The 16,124-nt window shown below is 38.6% G+C and overlaps 2 protein-coding genes across 4 annotated transcripts in view; one reads left to right on the top strand and one right to left on the bottom strand.

Moving 5' to 3' along the window:
* ccdc30 (coiled-coil domain containing 30) overlaps positions 1-10,009 on the bottom strand; it is a 22,055-nt gene extending 12,046 nt beyond the window's left edge. For 2 of the 3 annotated variants that reach the window (XM_077514607.1, XM_077514608.1), the window contains exons 1-14: positions 9,906-10,009; positions 9,101-9,285; positions 6,767-6,949; positions 6,294-6,414; positions 5,776-5,966; positions 4,348-4,422; positions 3,770-3,926; positions 3,512-3,583; positions 2,727-2,842; positions 1,950-2,071; positions 1,679-1,871; positions 1,382-1,480; positions 375-503; positions 139-276 (exon numbers count right to left, since the gene is read on the bottom strand). In XM_077514607.1, coding sequence (XP_077370733.1) covers positions 139-276; positions 375-503; positions 1,382-1,480; positions 1,679-1,871; positions 1,950-2,071; positions 2,727-2,842; positions 3,512-3,583; positions 3,770-3,926; positions 4,348-4,422; positions 5,776-5,966; positions 6,294-6,414; positions 6,767-6,949; positions 9,101-9,115 — 1,611 coding nt within the window. In that variant the 5' untranslated portion in view covers positions 9,116-9,285; positions 9,906-10,009. The remainder of the gene's footprint in view (positions 1-138; positions 277-374; positions 504-1,381; positions 1,481-1,678; positions 1,872-1,949; positions 2,072-2,726; positions 2,843-3,511; positions 3,584-3,769; positions 3,927-4,347; positions 4,423-5,775; positions 5,967-6,293; positions 6,415-6,766; positions 6,950-9,100; positions 9,286-9,905) is intronic. The other variant, XM_077514609.1, reaches the window with a different exon arrangement.
* LOC144014580 (epithelial membrane protein 3-like) lies at positions 9,140-16,124 on the top strand. The gene is made up of 7 exons (XM_077514617.1): positions 9,140-9,173; positions 11,954-12,004; positions 13,760-13,994; positions 14,793-14,881; positions 14,971-15,073; positions 15,165-15,305; positions 15,473-16,124. The coding sequence occupies exons 4-7, from the start codon at positions 14,804-14,806 to the stop codon at positions 15,646-15,648; spliced, it is 498 nt and encodes a 165-aa protein (XP_077370743.1). The 5' UTR covers positions 9,140-9,173; positions 11,954-12,004; positions 13,760-13,994; positions 14,793-14,803; the 3' UTR covers positions 15,649-16,124.

Raw genomic sequence — 16,124 nt, 5'->3', positions numbered from 1 at the left:
TATGCTGTGCTCATGCAACCCTCTGATGAAAAATGGGTTGATTATAAGTTTATGTGGTAGGCTATGTTCTACTGCAGTTCCTTGCAAAAATAGAAAAGCCCACTCTAGTCTACTGTACGAAGACAACAGCTGGCAAACCTTCTCCTCGAGAACAGCCTTTTCCCCTTTGACTTGGTTGAGACCCTTGATAAGAGTTTTCCCTTGTTGGCATTCAGTCGTGAGACTGTTAACCTCAAGTCTTAACTTCTTCAGCTCTCTCTCACCGATCTGCAAAGCCTTGTTTAGAATAAGAAGATGTGTAGTTCTTGTTTCAATTTTTACAAGGTAGGGAAAAAAATCAAACACATACAATTAAGCGATGTAACGTGTGATACCTCCTTGTCTTTTTTTAAGGCAGCCTGAGCTGCACTGAGGTCGAGCTCTAGTTGTTTCCTCCAGTCCTTCTCCTCTGTCAGCCGAGCTTCCAGCAAAGCCATTCTTTCTGAGCCACTGTCCCGTAGGTGCTTGACATACAGCAACAAAGGAGCATGACTCATATATGCTTTCGTTTTTTTACAATGTTAACTTTTCTGCACTAAACTGCCACATGCAGGGTAATTCAGAGTCTTGTCTTGATTCAAACCTTAGTTTCCATAACTTTATGTGAGTGGGTAATTGACAATTATTGGTTCGACTTTTAACCTTTAATTACAAGTCAGTTCATCACTTTTTACACAAATGTTTACCAGAGGTGGGTAAGCCAGATCCAGAAAGTAAAAACCCAGTTTGGCTTTAGTCACAGGAGGTTCTACTTGAATGATTGGTAAGTAACTTGTTTACCTGCTGGTTGATTAGATGCACCTGTGGCTAAAGCCAAACTGTGGCAGGGTTTTTACTTTCTGGACCTGGATTACCCACCTCTGATGTTTACCTGTTGTCCCTCCATTAAACTTTGTGGTGGGATGGGGCAGAAGATGACCCTGTTGTATTTTGGACTTGGATCCAGGATTCATTTTTATGTAACATTTTTTTTTTTTTTTACATTGTCCACAATTTTTCAGTAAATTATATATTTTTAAAAATTTTTATTTTATTTTATTTATTTATTTATTTTTGCAGAAGTGTCCTGTACAGAAAAACAACCAAATACACTGTACATACACTCAAAGCATGCAAGTGTAAAATATCAGCATAAAAATGATAGTTGTTACAGGTACTCAAAATGAAATTGGAAACTGATCAATTAAAATAAGCCCTTAGTCATGTCTTGCTTTAAATGTTAAGGTTTCATATGTTTTTGCACTATGTTCTAATCAGAAAGGAAAGTATATTTAAAAGCCTCAATGGGACTCATTCTACCTCTTTTGTACCTGTTATCACACAGACATTTGGTGTTTCTTACCATCTGTAAGAAGGACTCTGTGGTTTTGACCTCTTCGCCATTCTTTAACAGCTTTTCTTGAGTTTCCTGCTTCTTCAGCTCTGCCTCGAGGTTTTTGATCTGCATGATCAGTTCACATCTATTACTGACCCTGCAAGGAAAAGGCCCTAAACTCCAACCTAAACTCCCTCACAGTGACTAAAGGACTTGCATTACTTGATGTCTGGAAACCTGACTTCCATTAATTCCATCAAAATATTAACCATAATTATAACAATACACAGTATTTTGCAGGGAGGATTTAAAGGACATTATTACCCGTCGATGTAGTCCCTCCAGTTCTCCGTCATGTCGAAGCCTCTCCTCCTTGCTGGCATTCTGGGCCTCGCCAAGCAAAGCCTCCAGCTCCTCGTTCCTTTCCTCCAGCTCCTCCTGCTCCTTGCGTAGTCTTTGGAGTTGACGCTCCAGCTCTCTCACCTGAACTAGTCTGTCCTCGATCACTGCATGACAGCTGACACAGAATGATGATAGGATGAGTCAGTATAATACTATTGACAGATAGACTGTTGTTAAAGAGTTCATTTTTTACCGTTTGTGAGTTGAATCAGATTCTTTAGTTGAAAAACCAGACATGTACAGTTCAATGCAACTGTTGTTTTGCCTGACATCCTCTTTCAGGAAAGCATCTTGGTCTGTGACTCTTGCTTCCAGCTGGGCAAACACAATCACAAGATGCTGTATAATCTCAATTTAACTGGGGATTGACAACGGTGCAGGAGGACTTCGAACCAGTGTAACTAGCCGACAGTGGCATATTGTTAAGATATATGTTTGTACACAATGAGGATGTTGAAAATTTTGACGCTTTGTAACGGAATGGACGACGAATAATTACCCTTCGATCCCCCGAGGTTATTACAACTGCGCTCTAGTGTTGAAGATAAATATACCCGCAAATGCAACACAGGTGTTTGTTGATTATTATTTTATATATATATATATATATATATATATATATATATATATATATATATATATATATATATATATATATATATATATATATATATATATATATATATATATATATATATATATATATATATATATATATATATATATATATATATATATATTGAAGATTTATAATAATAAACTTACGTTTGTGTGAATGCCACAGGTGTAAACTCTTTTAATTTCTGTCTGCTTCAGGAGCTGATATATCAATTATTTAGTTGGTATTGACAATATTGTTGAATTTCCAGGAAAACCAGGTTTTCAGGGGTGATTCCAAAGTCAGTTTGCCAGGCGCTTTAGGCCTTAATGGGTTAAATGGACTTAAAATACAGTATAAAATAATGCTAACCTGCTCAAGAAGACTTTTCTTCTCAGACTCTAAAGAGCACACCATCTCCCTCAGACTTCGGTTGTCAGCATCTAGTCTGTCACTTTGCTCTTTGGCCCGTTGCAGCTTCATCATATCTGGAAAAAAAATTACATCACTATGAACATAGCAAGGGTAATTCAAATGAACCAATGTTTGTTCCCCCCGCCCAAAAATTTAGTTCCAGGACTGGTATCATCCATCCATTTTATTCCACTTATCTGGAGTGGGGTTGAGGGATACAGACATAGTCTTACAAGCATGTCCTGGGTTGTAACTTGTCCCCCTGGGCCTCATGCTCCCCATGGGACGTGCTCAGAACACTTCACCAGGGAGGCGTTCAGGAGGAATCCTAAATACTGTAGATGCCCTATATCTATATGGCTCATATGGCTCTCATATGGCTCTTCTTGATGCGGTGATGCACCAGCTTTACTCTAAGTTTGTAGTTTGGATTGGGAATACCAGTATAACTTTTGTAATACCACTCCTGGAATTTTTCTGACATACCTTGAATAGTACATATTAGACTGTAGACATACAGTATTACTTTGATAATATTAATTATTTACAAAATCAAAGAATAACCCCCCAAAAAAATGGTTCGCCTTCTAGTAACATTCAGATTAAATATTAAACTTTCATGAACACAAACTGTACAGTATAAAACAATTAAGCACCAGATCAATGACAAATACTTTAGCATAAATACATATTTATCTTGCCGCGGTAGCTGAACGTCAGTCACAAAATGTTTACAATCTCACCGCACTGTTTCAGTTTGTCCACTTCTTTCTTCAGAATGTCTAGTTCTTGGAGTGTCTCCTGAAGCTCAGACCCTGAGATTAAAACATTTTAGTTTGTAAGGTACAAATACACTTCTTTTGCTTGCTGATGACTATAGACACAAAACAGTTATAAATAGAAGCAGCCTGGAGAAAGGTAAATTTGCTCAGTGGCTGTACAATCCGCACGACCACACATGGTGACCTGCAATTAATATAGATTGAGTATTTGCAACACACCACAGGGGTCTAGGCTGTTGCTTTTAGCCACATCCAGCTCATTGTTGAGCCTTCGGATTTCCTGATGAGCCATCTCCAGCCTGCTCGATGCCTCCTCCAAGTCACGCTCCAGCCGCCGGCGTTCATTTTGCTCATAGCACAGCTCCTCACTGTGTGCCTGTTGTTGGACGAGACAGGCATTGACAACAGGTGGATTAGACATTAGGCTTGGGAGGAGATTAAGTGTGTGTTGTTGTCAGAGACATGCATTTTGAAGATTGAGTTGAGTTCATCTTCACTGCACGCCTGTAAAGTAGTGAAGGCCATCACATAACATGTTAGAATTCAACTGCACAAGTGCAACAACAAACAGTTCTCATGCTGGCGATTCAGACGTGCCCCTGCAGCCCATCAGTTTCCATCACTTACAAAATACCCCACAATTACGTGTTAGTGAGAAAACCATTACTGTGGTCATGCAGGTGCCAGTAGTAACAAGCAATGCCACAGTGAAGTAAGCCACAGAAGCTACTGGTCACATGGGTGTTTTAAATCATACGTATGTTAGTTGAGTTAGTTAGTCTTGAGGGGGAACCTACAGGGGTAATATTGTTTTTGTTCTGAGCAGACCTGCGCAACCCAAACAGCTTCTTCCATGGAGTCTGGGATGAACCCTGCTAAGACCAAAGACCAACATGTACAGCTGCACGCCAAACAATAAATACAATTAAAAGATTACAAAAGAAACCCGAGGGAGGTTCCACACTGGTTTCTTTGTCCAGCAGAAGACGTTCGCTAAATTCACGAGGTATCTGCGCCTGACCACATTGATCAAAAACATGTGCTTTAACCTGATTCTCAACATACCCACTTAAAGAATCCAAATTATGTTCGAATGCTGAGAAATTATGTTGGAGAGCCTCAAGACAACAGAATATTGTATGAAGTAGGGGTGTGAATTGCCTAGTACCTAACGATTCGATTCGTATCACGATTCACAGGTCAAGATTCGATTCGATACCGATTAATCCCGATACAAATTTATGTCGATTGTTGCAATATTTTAAATTCAAATTTAGAAAAAACTAATCGGTAAACTTGTACAGTATAAGATTTGGATGACAATGTATTATTTATTTATCTGAAACTTCAGTCTTATACAGATGGTAATCTGTTTCATGTTAGAACAGCATTGAAATAAAATATTAAGGCTTAATGTTCATTAATATAATATTCTTCCATGCTTAAGGTGTGAACCCTAACCCAAAGTAAGACGTTTTGTTGAATATTTTTCCATTAAAAATGGAAGTTTAAAAATCGATTCAGCCGCCTATTGAATCGATTCAAGAATTGCAATATCGCGATATATTGCCGAATCGATTTTTTTTTAACACCCCTGGTATGAAGATTAATAAAAAATAAAAAATAAATAAAAAAAATTTTTTTTGAAATTTGTTCCAAGCAAAAGGTGTGACTATATTTAAATGTCTTTTTTTACTCAAGACTAGAATAGGCCCCAGAAGACTGCTACATTTGTGTGGTGGCTACACATCCACTCATTGGTCAAAGATGTTTACTTTAACCATAAACTTGACATACACTTCTACCCACTTACAGAGATTAACAAGTAATTGTGAATTGAAATTGAGTGTGTGATCGCTGAGAGATGTTGAAATGCAAAAAACAAAAAAAAAGTTTAGGAATAGAAATGATGGTAAATACATAATCACACATCGCAGACATTTTAAGATTTAATGCAAAAATGCTCCAATCTGATGAGACCCTTAAGAGAATTACAGTGAAATGGTGACATCTGGTTGCATGAGTTGAGTTCTTATCTTTGGTTGTCAAGGCTCCATTACTTCAAAACTGATTTCTTCTAAATGGTACTTCTATTATGCACCATAAAAATAAGCTGATGACAACAATAATGTCTTCGTGCCTGACAACTGTGTGTGCGTGTGTGTAAGAGACTCACTAAATATAAAGGCCATAAGCAAAACTAGTAAGTAGTGTGTGTTCTTCACCTGTATTGGGACATCCTTTACGTTGCTAGACAAACTCTGCCTTTCCAGCCTTCTCTCGGCAGCCTCGAGCCTCTCCAGGAGTGTTGCCCTCTCCACCAGTAGGTAAGCCACTTGTTCACTGGGGCTGCTCAAGCCTATCTCGCCAAGGTCTTCCTGTGCCAACATCTCTGCCAGCTCTTTGCTCTGAATCTCTAGAAGGTTTTGTCGAACGGGACTGAGAACTAAGACTCTTGGGTATAGTTTTTTGTAAACTGCTCACTAAATGTTTGAATGAAATATGTAATTAATTTGTTGCATATTTATTCAGCTCATAGCTAGAGAACAGCAAGTTCTGCAAATATTAATGAAACACTAAACATTTGGACACATGCATTCAAAAATTCAGTCAAGGACAAATGTAGTTAAACTGTGAAGGTTTTAAGCGTATTTTCAAGCCCATCCAGACAATTCACCTGGAAGCTGACTATCCCTAACATTTTTTTGTAAATAGTGCATGTTCACCAAATGAATGGTCGCACCTTGTTGCTGTCTGATATGATGGAGCTCTTGTTGCAGTTGTTCATTGTCTCTTTCATAGCCAGCAGTTATGCACTCACGCTGCTGCAGCAGACCACGGATATGCGCAACATAGTTGTCCACCTCACAAACAAAAAGACAAATTTCAAAAGTATCAAAAGCAGTCACTAAAAGCAGACAGCTTACCAATTGAGATCATTTAGTAAATCTGTAGCAGCAAATAAATAAACAAAACATGTACCCACAGGAAGAGGTAGGTACTGGTCGGGGAGATCAGACTCATCACTGTTGGGACAAGCGTGTCAGTCCTCCCTCTTGCTGAAATGGAACAGAGGACTGTCCCTCTTGTGGTCCAGTCAGCGATGAGTCTGATCTCTCATACCAGTATCTACTTCTTCCACTGGGTTTGCACTTCAAAGCCTGAACAACTAGACTGAGAATGAACCTAACAGTAACAATGTAAGAAGAGTCTCACCTCCTTCATCTCGTTGGCCTGCTGGGAGCGCAAAGTACGCAGCTCCTGGGCAGACAGCTGCAGCTCGGCTTCAGTGTCGAGGAGCCGCCGCCAAAGGTGGTGCTGGCGCTCCTCCGGACTGGCCCCTGGTGGCAAACCATCCTTCTGGAGCCGTGCAGATATCAGGTCCAGCTCCGTATGTACCTGAGGACGAAGGACAAAGCTGATTTCAGGATTCTTTCACCTAACTTTAAAAAAAAAAAAGTACATAATGCTGGATAAAAGCTAATGCAATAACTTGGAATTGTCTAGTTTTGTATGTGCATGATTTAAATAGTGAATCACGATTTACAAATTCACCCTTTTTTTCTGTGGAATTTATCTTCAGCTAACCACTGACAAACTCAGCTTATTGCATTTTCTTTGCACTTTTGATTACACCCTAAGACAGCAAATGATGCCACCCAAAGTTCTGTGTAATTGAAAAATAGTAACTGGGGTTAGTGATAAAGTTGACTCAGAATTCTAAAACCTCTGTATATTGGGTAGGAGCTAAGTTTAACCCAAGTTGTTAGTGGAAGAAGTTACTTGTATTTTTGCAATGTCTGCTTGTTTTTCCTCTGCCAAATGGCTATAAAAAAAATAAAAAAAAAATAAAAAAACCTCGAGCAAGCAAAAAGCATGCAACTGACAGAGGTCTCGTTATTGCTTGACAATTGCTATTTTATGGGTTGTTAATCAGAGACATACTGTACACAGGGCTGAACCTTTACATTTGACTACTCATTCGCCTACTGATGATGAATCAGTATCAGGAGCAACTGGGGGGTCAGTATCTTGCTAAAGATACTTCAACGTGGCCACAATGGGATGGATTGAACCCACAACGGGGTTGGGAGACAACCACTCTACCACTGAGCCACACATTAAATAACCCTTAAAGCCATTCATTTTCAAGGGTAATGTACATATATATATATATATATATATATATATATATATATATATATATATATATATATATATATATATATATATATATATATATATATATATATATATATATATATATATATATATATATGTATATATATATATATATATATATGTATATATATGTATATATATATATATATATATATATATATATATATATTTCAATAAGATTAATCACCTTACAATTAAAAATTTATTAATTAATTAAAAAGGCTTGTTTATCAACATTTTTTTGCCCACCAAATTTGACCAGTACCTGTTATGTGTGAATTCTTTCAACATTTAATGTTATGAGGACGTCTTCAACATTTTTTGATCCACTGCACGCTCTCATGATCCTTCTCTTTTTCGAAACAGTTAATTGCGTAATTTAAAACGGAAAAGAAAATGACCCCAATATTTTGACATTAACATATATTCTGAATGTCAGACATAAACATTTATTAAATGCGTTACTTTAACACATGTCGTTACAGTGTATTTATTGCTCAAATACTACCTGCTACCTTTAACGTAACCATCCACTGTCAGCTGAAGGATCATCTGTTGTCAAAATTAATAGTGTCATTAATCTGCATTAATTCATACATGATTGTGATAATTTTTTTTGTGATTAATAAATTCATCAACACTTTACGTTTGACAGCACTAATTAAAATGCAAGTGTTTTGTTGTATGTATACATTTTAACCTATTAAGCAGCTATAAACAGTTTTAGGAGGATGCCTTTGTCATTTACTGATGCCTTTTTGCTATTCACGCTAGGGCTTGGTCCTAATCTTCACAAATAGTGGGGGGTTACTGTACTGTATATTACGTACATCCTGGAGGGGGAAAAAAAAAAAAAAAAGTGTCCAACAACAAGGCTGTCAGTCTTGTGGGGAGCTGGCTCCAGGGAGTACATAGGTGATGACTACAACTTCAGAATGGCGTGCCAACACTAAACACCTGTTGTTGAACTCAATACTGTACTTCACAGGCCGCGTAACTCGAGCTGGCCCCTCATGAGGTCCCAGGAATGGCCAGTGACATGTAGCATATTGTCACAAGCTGTGTATCAGATCTCAGGGGCTTGTTGTACTTAAACACTACACAAATGATTCTATATTACCGGAGGAAGGAACCAAATGACAAAATAATATTTTCAAGAGCAGCCAAAAGATAACTATAGTAGTGACCAAGAATACAGGAGTTAACCATAAGGTCCTAGCGGGTGGTGATATTCTTAACAATCGTAAGCAGATGCAATGAGTGTCACAAAAGCTGAATCAGTTATGGGCATTACAACAGAGTGCATGTCATAAGGACAGAAACAAACCAGAGCAGGCTGTGAAAGGCAGGCACAGTTGAAATGTTTACCTCTTTGTGGTCCATGGTGATACATTAAGTTGTATGGAGCAGCATCTGACAGGGATGGAGCGTGGCTTCTGTGGTAGGAGGGAGTGCGGGTCGGGGAACAAGATGGCGATGTTTCCTTGCAAGTTATAGTGTCATGTTCCAAAGTTCTTTTCAAAATTCCTCTTCTGTCCCATCGTTGCTGCAGACTAGAGTATATGAAACATTAATGTAGGACTATGCAGTCCAAAAATCTGTGATCCTTGTTAAAGAGGACTTGATCCAATGCAATGCTTAAAAAGATTGAGATTAGTCCTGACAGATCGACTGAAATGCTGAAGTAGGATTAATACCCAAATGATGTGATAAAGGCAACATGTATTGAAAGTCCTCATTTATTATTATGCAATTTTTGCAACTAATATGGGTTTAAATAGCTTGATTTACTTAAATTTTCAGAATGTCTGACGAGGAGGAACAATTTGGGTTTTTTTTTTTTCTTCCCAGCAAACTAACACCACTGCATTCCTTTTGCCCACGGAAGCTCAGCCAAGAGCTTCATATCCTAAAATCATATTTTAAAACGTAAGTTTGGTTTAATGTAGTACTGTACACGCATTCGGTGTCTGGTTAAGTGCTAGCAAGACTGTAAAGTGAGTTCCAAAGTTTGAATGCTGAGCTAAAGCTAACCCAGCTAACGCTAGTCACAGTAGTCAGACTCTCCTCTCTGGAGTCGGGCTGGCGACCGCCGTGGTAACAGAACACTTGTAAAATAAACACAACACTTGGGAGCCGTGTTTTGCTCGCTGATGTGAAACGTTTTACTCACCCTTCAGCGACAACTTAGAAGCGCAAACGGTTGACGACACGCGTGCTAACGTGAAGCGAAGTCAACTGGCTTCCACGAGCACCTTGGCAACGGAGCGTACCATTATGAACTTGCCGGAGGGGTACCCCTTTTGTCATAGAACACTTTGTTTGTTTGTTTGTTTGTTTGTTTGTTTGTTTGTTTGTTTGTTTGTTTTGTTAAAAACAACAACAAAATGAGTACGGCGTAGCATGGCAAAAATAAAATAAATCAAAACGGGATATACAAGGTGGGCCAAAAGTGGGACTTTATGAACTGATTTAGTTAAGGAAGGGAAGAAGGTCCAATGAATGAATTTGTAGGATGAAAGGGGCACAACGCCAGTTTTAGGGTCGCCAACACAACACATTCGCATTGTAATAAATAAATAAATAAATAAATAAATAAATATAAATGAAATAAAATGCTTTATTAAAGTGTATACATGGGGAATTGAAAGTTTGGGCACCACCTATTTTGCATAAAAAAGCCAAGGGAATAAAAAGTTGTATTTTAACCTTATTGGTCCACATAGATCTTGTTTCCAAAATGCTTCAGGTTTGTCTGTATGTTCATCTGCGAATTAAAACACTGATTTTTGTGGTGAGGTAGTATCTTCTGATTACTCTTCCATGAAGACCATATTTGTACAAGTATCTCTTTATAGTGGAATACAGTTGTGTAGCACAACTCCTCTGTCTGCCAGATATTTCTGGAAGGATCGTGTAGTCAAGCATGTTTTGACTTGCTCTTCTCACAATCCTGTGAGTTTTTCTGTCTGATATTTTTTTGGCCTTCCAGTTCTTGCATTAACTTCCATCGTTCCTGATGACTGCCATTTCTTTATTACATTCCGAACAAAGGATATTGGCATCTGAAAATGCTTCTTTGTTATCGTCTTATAGCCTTCTCCTGCTTTGTGAGAGTCAATTATTTTCAGTTTCAATGTTCAGTTGTTCATGTAGGCTTTTCCTGACATTTCCCCCCCTTTAATCTTCACTGATTGTTAGGGCAAAGTCAGATGAGTCTGAGCGTTTAAAGCCTTTGAGATTGACATCACCCTTTTTTTTTTTTCCAAGCAATGATTGTGAACAAATTTGACATTTTCAGGTCTCAGATTTCCAAAGGGGAAATACATGCTAAAAACTCTGCAGAGTGCCCAAACCTTTGGAAACGCCATTATTATTATTATTATTATTATTATTATTATTATTATTATTATTATTATTATTATTATTATTATTATTTTATTTTTTAAATTTATTTATTTATTTTTTATTTTCTGTTATTTTAAAAGTGTAATGATGGAAATAAAATCTAACTTTTTAAAAACATGTTAGAAGAATGTCTCATTTGTAATTTGATGCATTTTTTAGATTTTTCCATCTTTCCTTAGCTTATTTATGCACAATAATACACATTTCTACTTGGGGTGCCCAAACTTTCGATCCCCACTGTCGCCTACAGTAGTAGCCTACCTAATTAAATTTTGACCCAGTGATGAGCCATCAGCCTAATTTGCCAGCCAGCCAGCCTAAACACTATCAGAGACTCACCTGCATTTATAACCTAAATTATAATATTTGCTCCATTAAACTGCACTAATTTCATCATAGAGTACCGTGGGAAATTGTGAATTTTCCCGTGTTTGGAAATTACATCTTCACCCATCTGTTCTAGTGACAGGCAGAATAATTAAATGATTTTAGATGGCAGATGGCTTGTACAAGGAACAATTAAGCCACCTAACAGATTACTGGTAATAATTTTGTGTTCAAATAAATAGGCCCAGCTTCCACACCGAGTAAGTACATTTGCGAGTAATTTGAAGATCTTTATTCTTACTTTTTTGTGTTGTGTTCGATGATATAAGTTTTGGAAATACTGCACAGTGGGGCTGCTTATTACCGTTGATTTCTCTTTTTTTTTTCAAATTTTTTTTTTTATTTGATTGTTTTGTATTTGTGGCCTCAAAGTGTTTTTCACACAAATATTTGTACTAATTATGACTTTACTATTGTACTATACAGATATGATCAGGTTACGTCGCTGCTGAAAGGGACCTATGTCGTTTCAATCAGGTGAGTGTGCATTGCTGTGTCTGTAGTTTGACTGTTGTATCATTTTCCTTTTCATTTTGTAGTCATTAGACACAAGCTTATGGGTTGATTTGGACATAATGTTTCATGAGTTTTATGAGCTGCTGTACCTCAAGTGACCCTGCTGCTATGTGGTAGATACTGGAGTACAGTTTAAACATATGCTGTGCATGGTTCGTCCCTCCTAAATGTCCTACATCATGTGACCACTGTGACCACAGCGTGTTCAGCATACAGCATACGGTTGAGCTGAGTATACAGTATTTCAATATTTGTAATTATTTGATATATTTTATTGATTGCATTTGGATTTTATTCAACTTATTTAAGTCAATTATATAATGTAAAAATATAGTGTTAGATATTATTTTAATTATTTTATGTACTTATGTTGCTCCCCAGTTTATTAATAATAAAGTGCTCTAAAATTAAAGGGGGAGTTGGCAGGGATTTTTTTGGTTTTGTTTTATTTTTTTAAGAAACCACCGCAACAGAGGAAGAACAACCTATCAGACATAATGTGGGACCGGCGAGATGTCATTGATTTGCCGTGCCTTCTCAGGCACATGCTGATCGCCGACACACTCCGACAGCCGCACACTGACTTAAGGCCTCAGTATGCTTCTGCGAGAGGCTCGCGTGGAGGCGTCACGTCGGAGCTCCGCTCGTGCGTTTGCCTTCCGACTTGTACACATCTGTGTCTGCTGGAGTTTCACACCAAGTCCCGCTGTCGCTATGGCTGGGACGCCACAGAGTGGCGATTCCTGTGCATTTTATGACGGATTCAGGAAGTTCAATTTAATTCAGAAACACGAAACAAAGCCGGGGGGAGAGTAAGTTCATCACCGTGGCAATTAATTATTGCCAATTTGCACCGGTGTCGGCCGTAAACTCGCCAAAACACAACAGCCATGCGCTTAGCGAACACAGTTTTGTTTTGTTTTTTTAAGTTATTGTTGTTTTCCGCCTCTCGTCCCAGGCACATATCCACATGCACAACCGTGGTCTCCGAGCAGGAAGTCGATTTGCGCCGCCATTAGCCTTCACGGAAACTAATTGGGCGGGGGGCGGGGAGAGAGAGAGAGAGAAAAAAAAGAAAAAACGCCATCGAACGGACCAATCAGAAGCGAGCTACGCCCCGCCATCTACGGCGTTCAAGGATTGGCGACGTGTGCACCGCAGCCAGCCACGAGCGACGCGGCACTTAAAATTCATGATCATCAACGTGAGAGCAAACGTGGAGGCAGAAATTAGGCTTTAGCTTGGGTTTCAGGAGCTTTGCTGACTATTTTGTGATATCTACTTCTGGAAAACAAAACAAATACCCATCCCTCATTTGCCAAAAGCTGGGCAGAAGTACAGCCAAGAAACCTCAGGTAACTCAGATGATTCAGAATCAATGCAGAATTAGCATTCTGTGGTTACAACTACACACGTTCATAGTTGCACACTAAATGAAGTGAATTACGGTAATTTAACACTGTAACCTCCCCCTTGAATGTACTTTGCAATATAAATATTTACATTGATGGAAAAAAAAAAAGATTACCTTTGATTGTGGGTCATGGGCATGGGAAAATGTGGGTACACAACATGAGGTAAATTATTTATCAACCAGTTGTAGCAGAATGTACTGTATACAGTAGATTGAGCATGATACCCACTGGACACTATTCTAAATTGACTCTTGTGTTTTTGTGTCATTTCTACATGCTGCCAACGGGTGTGTTGAGCAAGAGTCTTTTTTTAGAGGGAGGTTGCGTTGTCCTGTGGTGTAGACCGAGGCGGAGAAAAAGGGAGCTCTGTTGTGCGCAGAGGAAATGGGCGTTTGCCTTGGAAAATTTGGATGGAGTGAGTGGGAAAAGAAAATGGGCGTGGCAAGCCCAGAAATTAGAGGACCACCTACTAGACACAAGATCACAACAGAGAAGCTGCTCTAGCGGTCTGATTTAGAGCAAGAGCAATAATCAGGGTAAGAACGCATGGTTTTGTTTTTAAAATCTTTTATGGAATGTTGTTTGTACAACTTGCCACATTGATTGATTGATTTATTGAATCAAGGGGCACTACTTTTGTTACTTTAATCTATGTCATTAAAATCCCAAATTGTATTCCCCATTAAATTAACGTTTAATAATCATTTAGTTTTCCTGCATGTTTATTTCTTACAGTGAACTTTTTCATCCCATTACTATTTTTCTGTCCGTTTCAGCCATATTATCACCTTCCATTCCTGTTCCTTTGATGGATGAAATTAGTGTAATGACATAATTTCACCCACCACCCACTCAGAGTGGCCTCTCCTACGATAAAAATCTGCACAAACAATTTCATCCAGTCAGAAATTCTTTTTTCTCTTTATATTTTCTCCTACTTTTTATTTTGTTTTGTGCAAAGAAAACCAAAGACATCTATGTCCAGGTTTAATCAAACCCAAATATAAGTCCACTCAGAGGGGTGGAGGGTGAACTGGGTAAATATTTTGGCCTCGCGTAGAGTTCTATGGCCCTGCCACAGGTTGGCCAACTCACACTCCACCCACATTGAAGTTACAGCAATGAGTGATTATATTGCACTATTTCCTGCGTAGATCTGTACAACCACTCACTATGTTCATTTCTTCACACTTTCCAGTTAATGTTTTTTGCAAAACAGGAATGTCCCTAAACTGCTATTTACTGCAGAACCAACAGACCCGCTAACTTGGTCACACTTGTGCATGCCGAATGCATTTCTCTGCTTGTTGTCATTGATACTATGCTGTTTGCAGACAAAAACAAAATGGCCCTCCTTCTCATGTTTGTGACTTTGCTGCATCTCGTCACCCTGGCCATGCTGTTCATCGCTACCATGGAGAAGGTCAATGTCACAATGCCACAATGTCAATGAGTGTTGATGAACCAAGTTTTGTAAAACCCATCCAATCTTTTTTTTTTTTTTTTTTTAAGTCCTGGTGGGTGTGGGATGAGATGGAGAACTCAGATCTGTGGTACAATTGTCGATACGACAACATCTCAGGAACTTGGTTGTGCGCGTCTTCCAAAGAAACTGGTAACAATATTTTGTTGACCTTGTTCATTAAAAATAAATAAATAAATGGTTTACACAAAACAAAAACAAAAAATCTCTTTGGGTCTCTTAGAGTGGCTTCACGCAGTTCAGGTCTTGATGGTCCTCTCGGTGGTCTTCTCCTCGGTTTCCTTTCTGGTCTTCCTCGGTCAACTTTTCACCATGTCCAAGGGTGGACTCTTTTACTTCACTGGGCTGTGTCAAGTGTTTGCAGGTAAACGTGGAGAGATTGTGTATTTCTTGTACAAATCAAGAATGCTGGCATTTTTCACTTCCACAAAGTGGACAGTTGATTAGTATTTGGTTGAAAACAGCAGCTACTGACCAAACTGCTCAACAGGAGTAAAAATATACTTTACTCATATCGATATCTTTTTTCAGGCCTGACAGCTTTGTCTGCAGTACTCATCTACACATTACACAACAAAGAAATCCTCCAGGACAACAGAGAAGTGACTTCAGGACACTTTGGCTACTGCTTCATCCTAGCCTGGGTGTGTGTGCCTCTCCTGTTGTGCAGCGGCATCATTTACGTCCACTTGCGCAAGAAAGAGTGAACACGCAAAGTCAGCAATAATGGAAAGTACTGACTGGTCACAAATCTGTATTTTTTGCTTTCTGTGCTTTGGTCAATGGAATTTTATTTCTGTGATGTAAATGATAAATTAAGAGTCTATTTTGTTAGCAGAGGATTGTATTCCTCAAAATGTACTCTACAGGAGAGCAGAAGACAAAGAAGAAGTTTGAAATGCTGTATTTTCTTTTATGATAGGTTTTCCATTGATGCAGATACCAATGTGAAAATAACTCATATGTAGTAGTACACACTTTAGAAAGATGCATGCAAATATCTATTTTTATACCTGGATATATATATTTTTTTTAACTGTAGTAATAAATATCGGGCGGCACGGTAGTCGAGTGGTTAGCACGTCCGCTTCCCAGTTCTGAGGTCTCCGGTTCGAGTCCAGGCTCGGACCTTCCTGGGTGGAGTTTGCATGTTCTCCCCGTGCCTGCGTGGGTCTTCTCCGGG

Source organism: Festucalex cinctus, chromosome 2 (assembly GCF_051991245.1).
Source record: "Festucalex cinctus isolate MCC-2025b chromosome 2, RoL_Fcin_1.0, whole genome shotgun sequence".
Classification (NCBI taxonomy): Eukaryota; Metazoa; Chordata; class Actinopteri; order Syngnathiformes; family Syngnathidae; genus Festucalex; species Festucalex cinctus.
Note: the sequence above shows the minus strand (reverse complement) of the source record. Positions and strands in the feature narration are given on the sequence as shown.

Coding starts and splice junctions, on each gene's coding strand:
- LOC144014580 (XM_077514617.1), top strand. CDS start 14,804: ATGGCCCTCCTTCTCATGTTTGTGACTTTGCTGCATCTCGTCACCCTG. Junction 14,882..14,970: donor TCATCGCTACCATGGAGAAG/GTCAATGTCACA, acceptor TTTTTTTTTAAG/TCCTGGTGGGTGTGGGATGA. Junction 15,074..15,164: donor CGCGTCTTCCAAAGAAACTG/GTAACAATATTT, acceptor TGGGTCTCTTAG/AGTGGCTTCACGCAGTTCAG.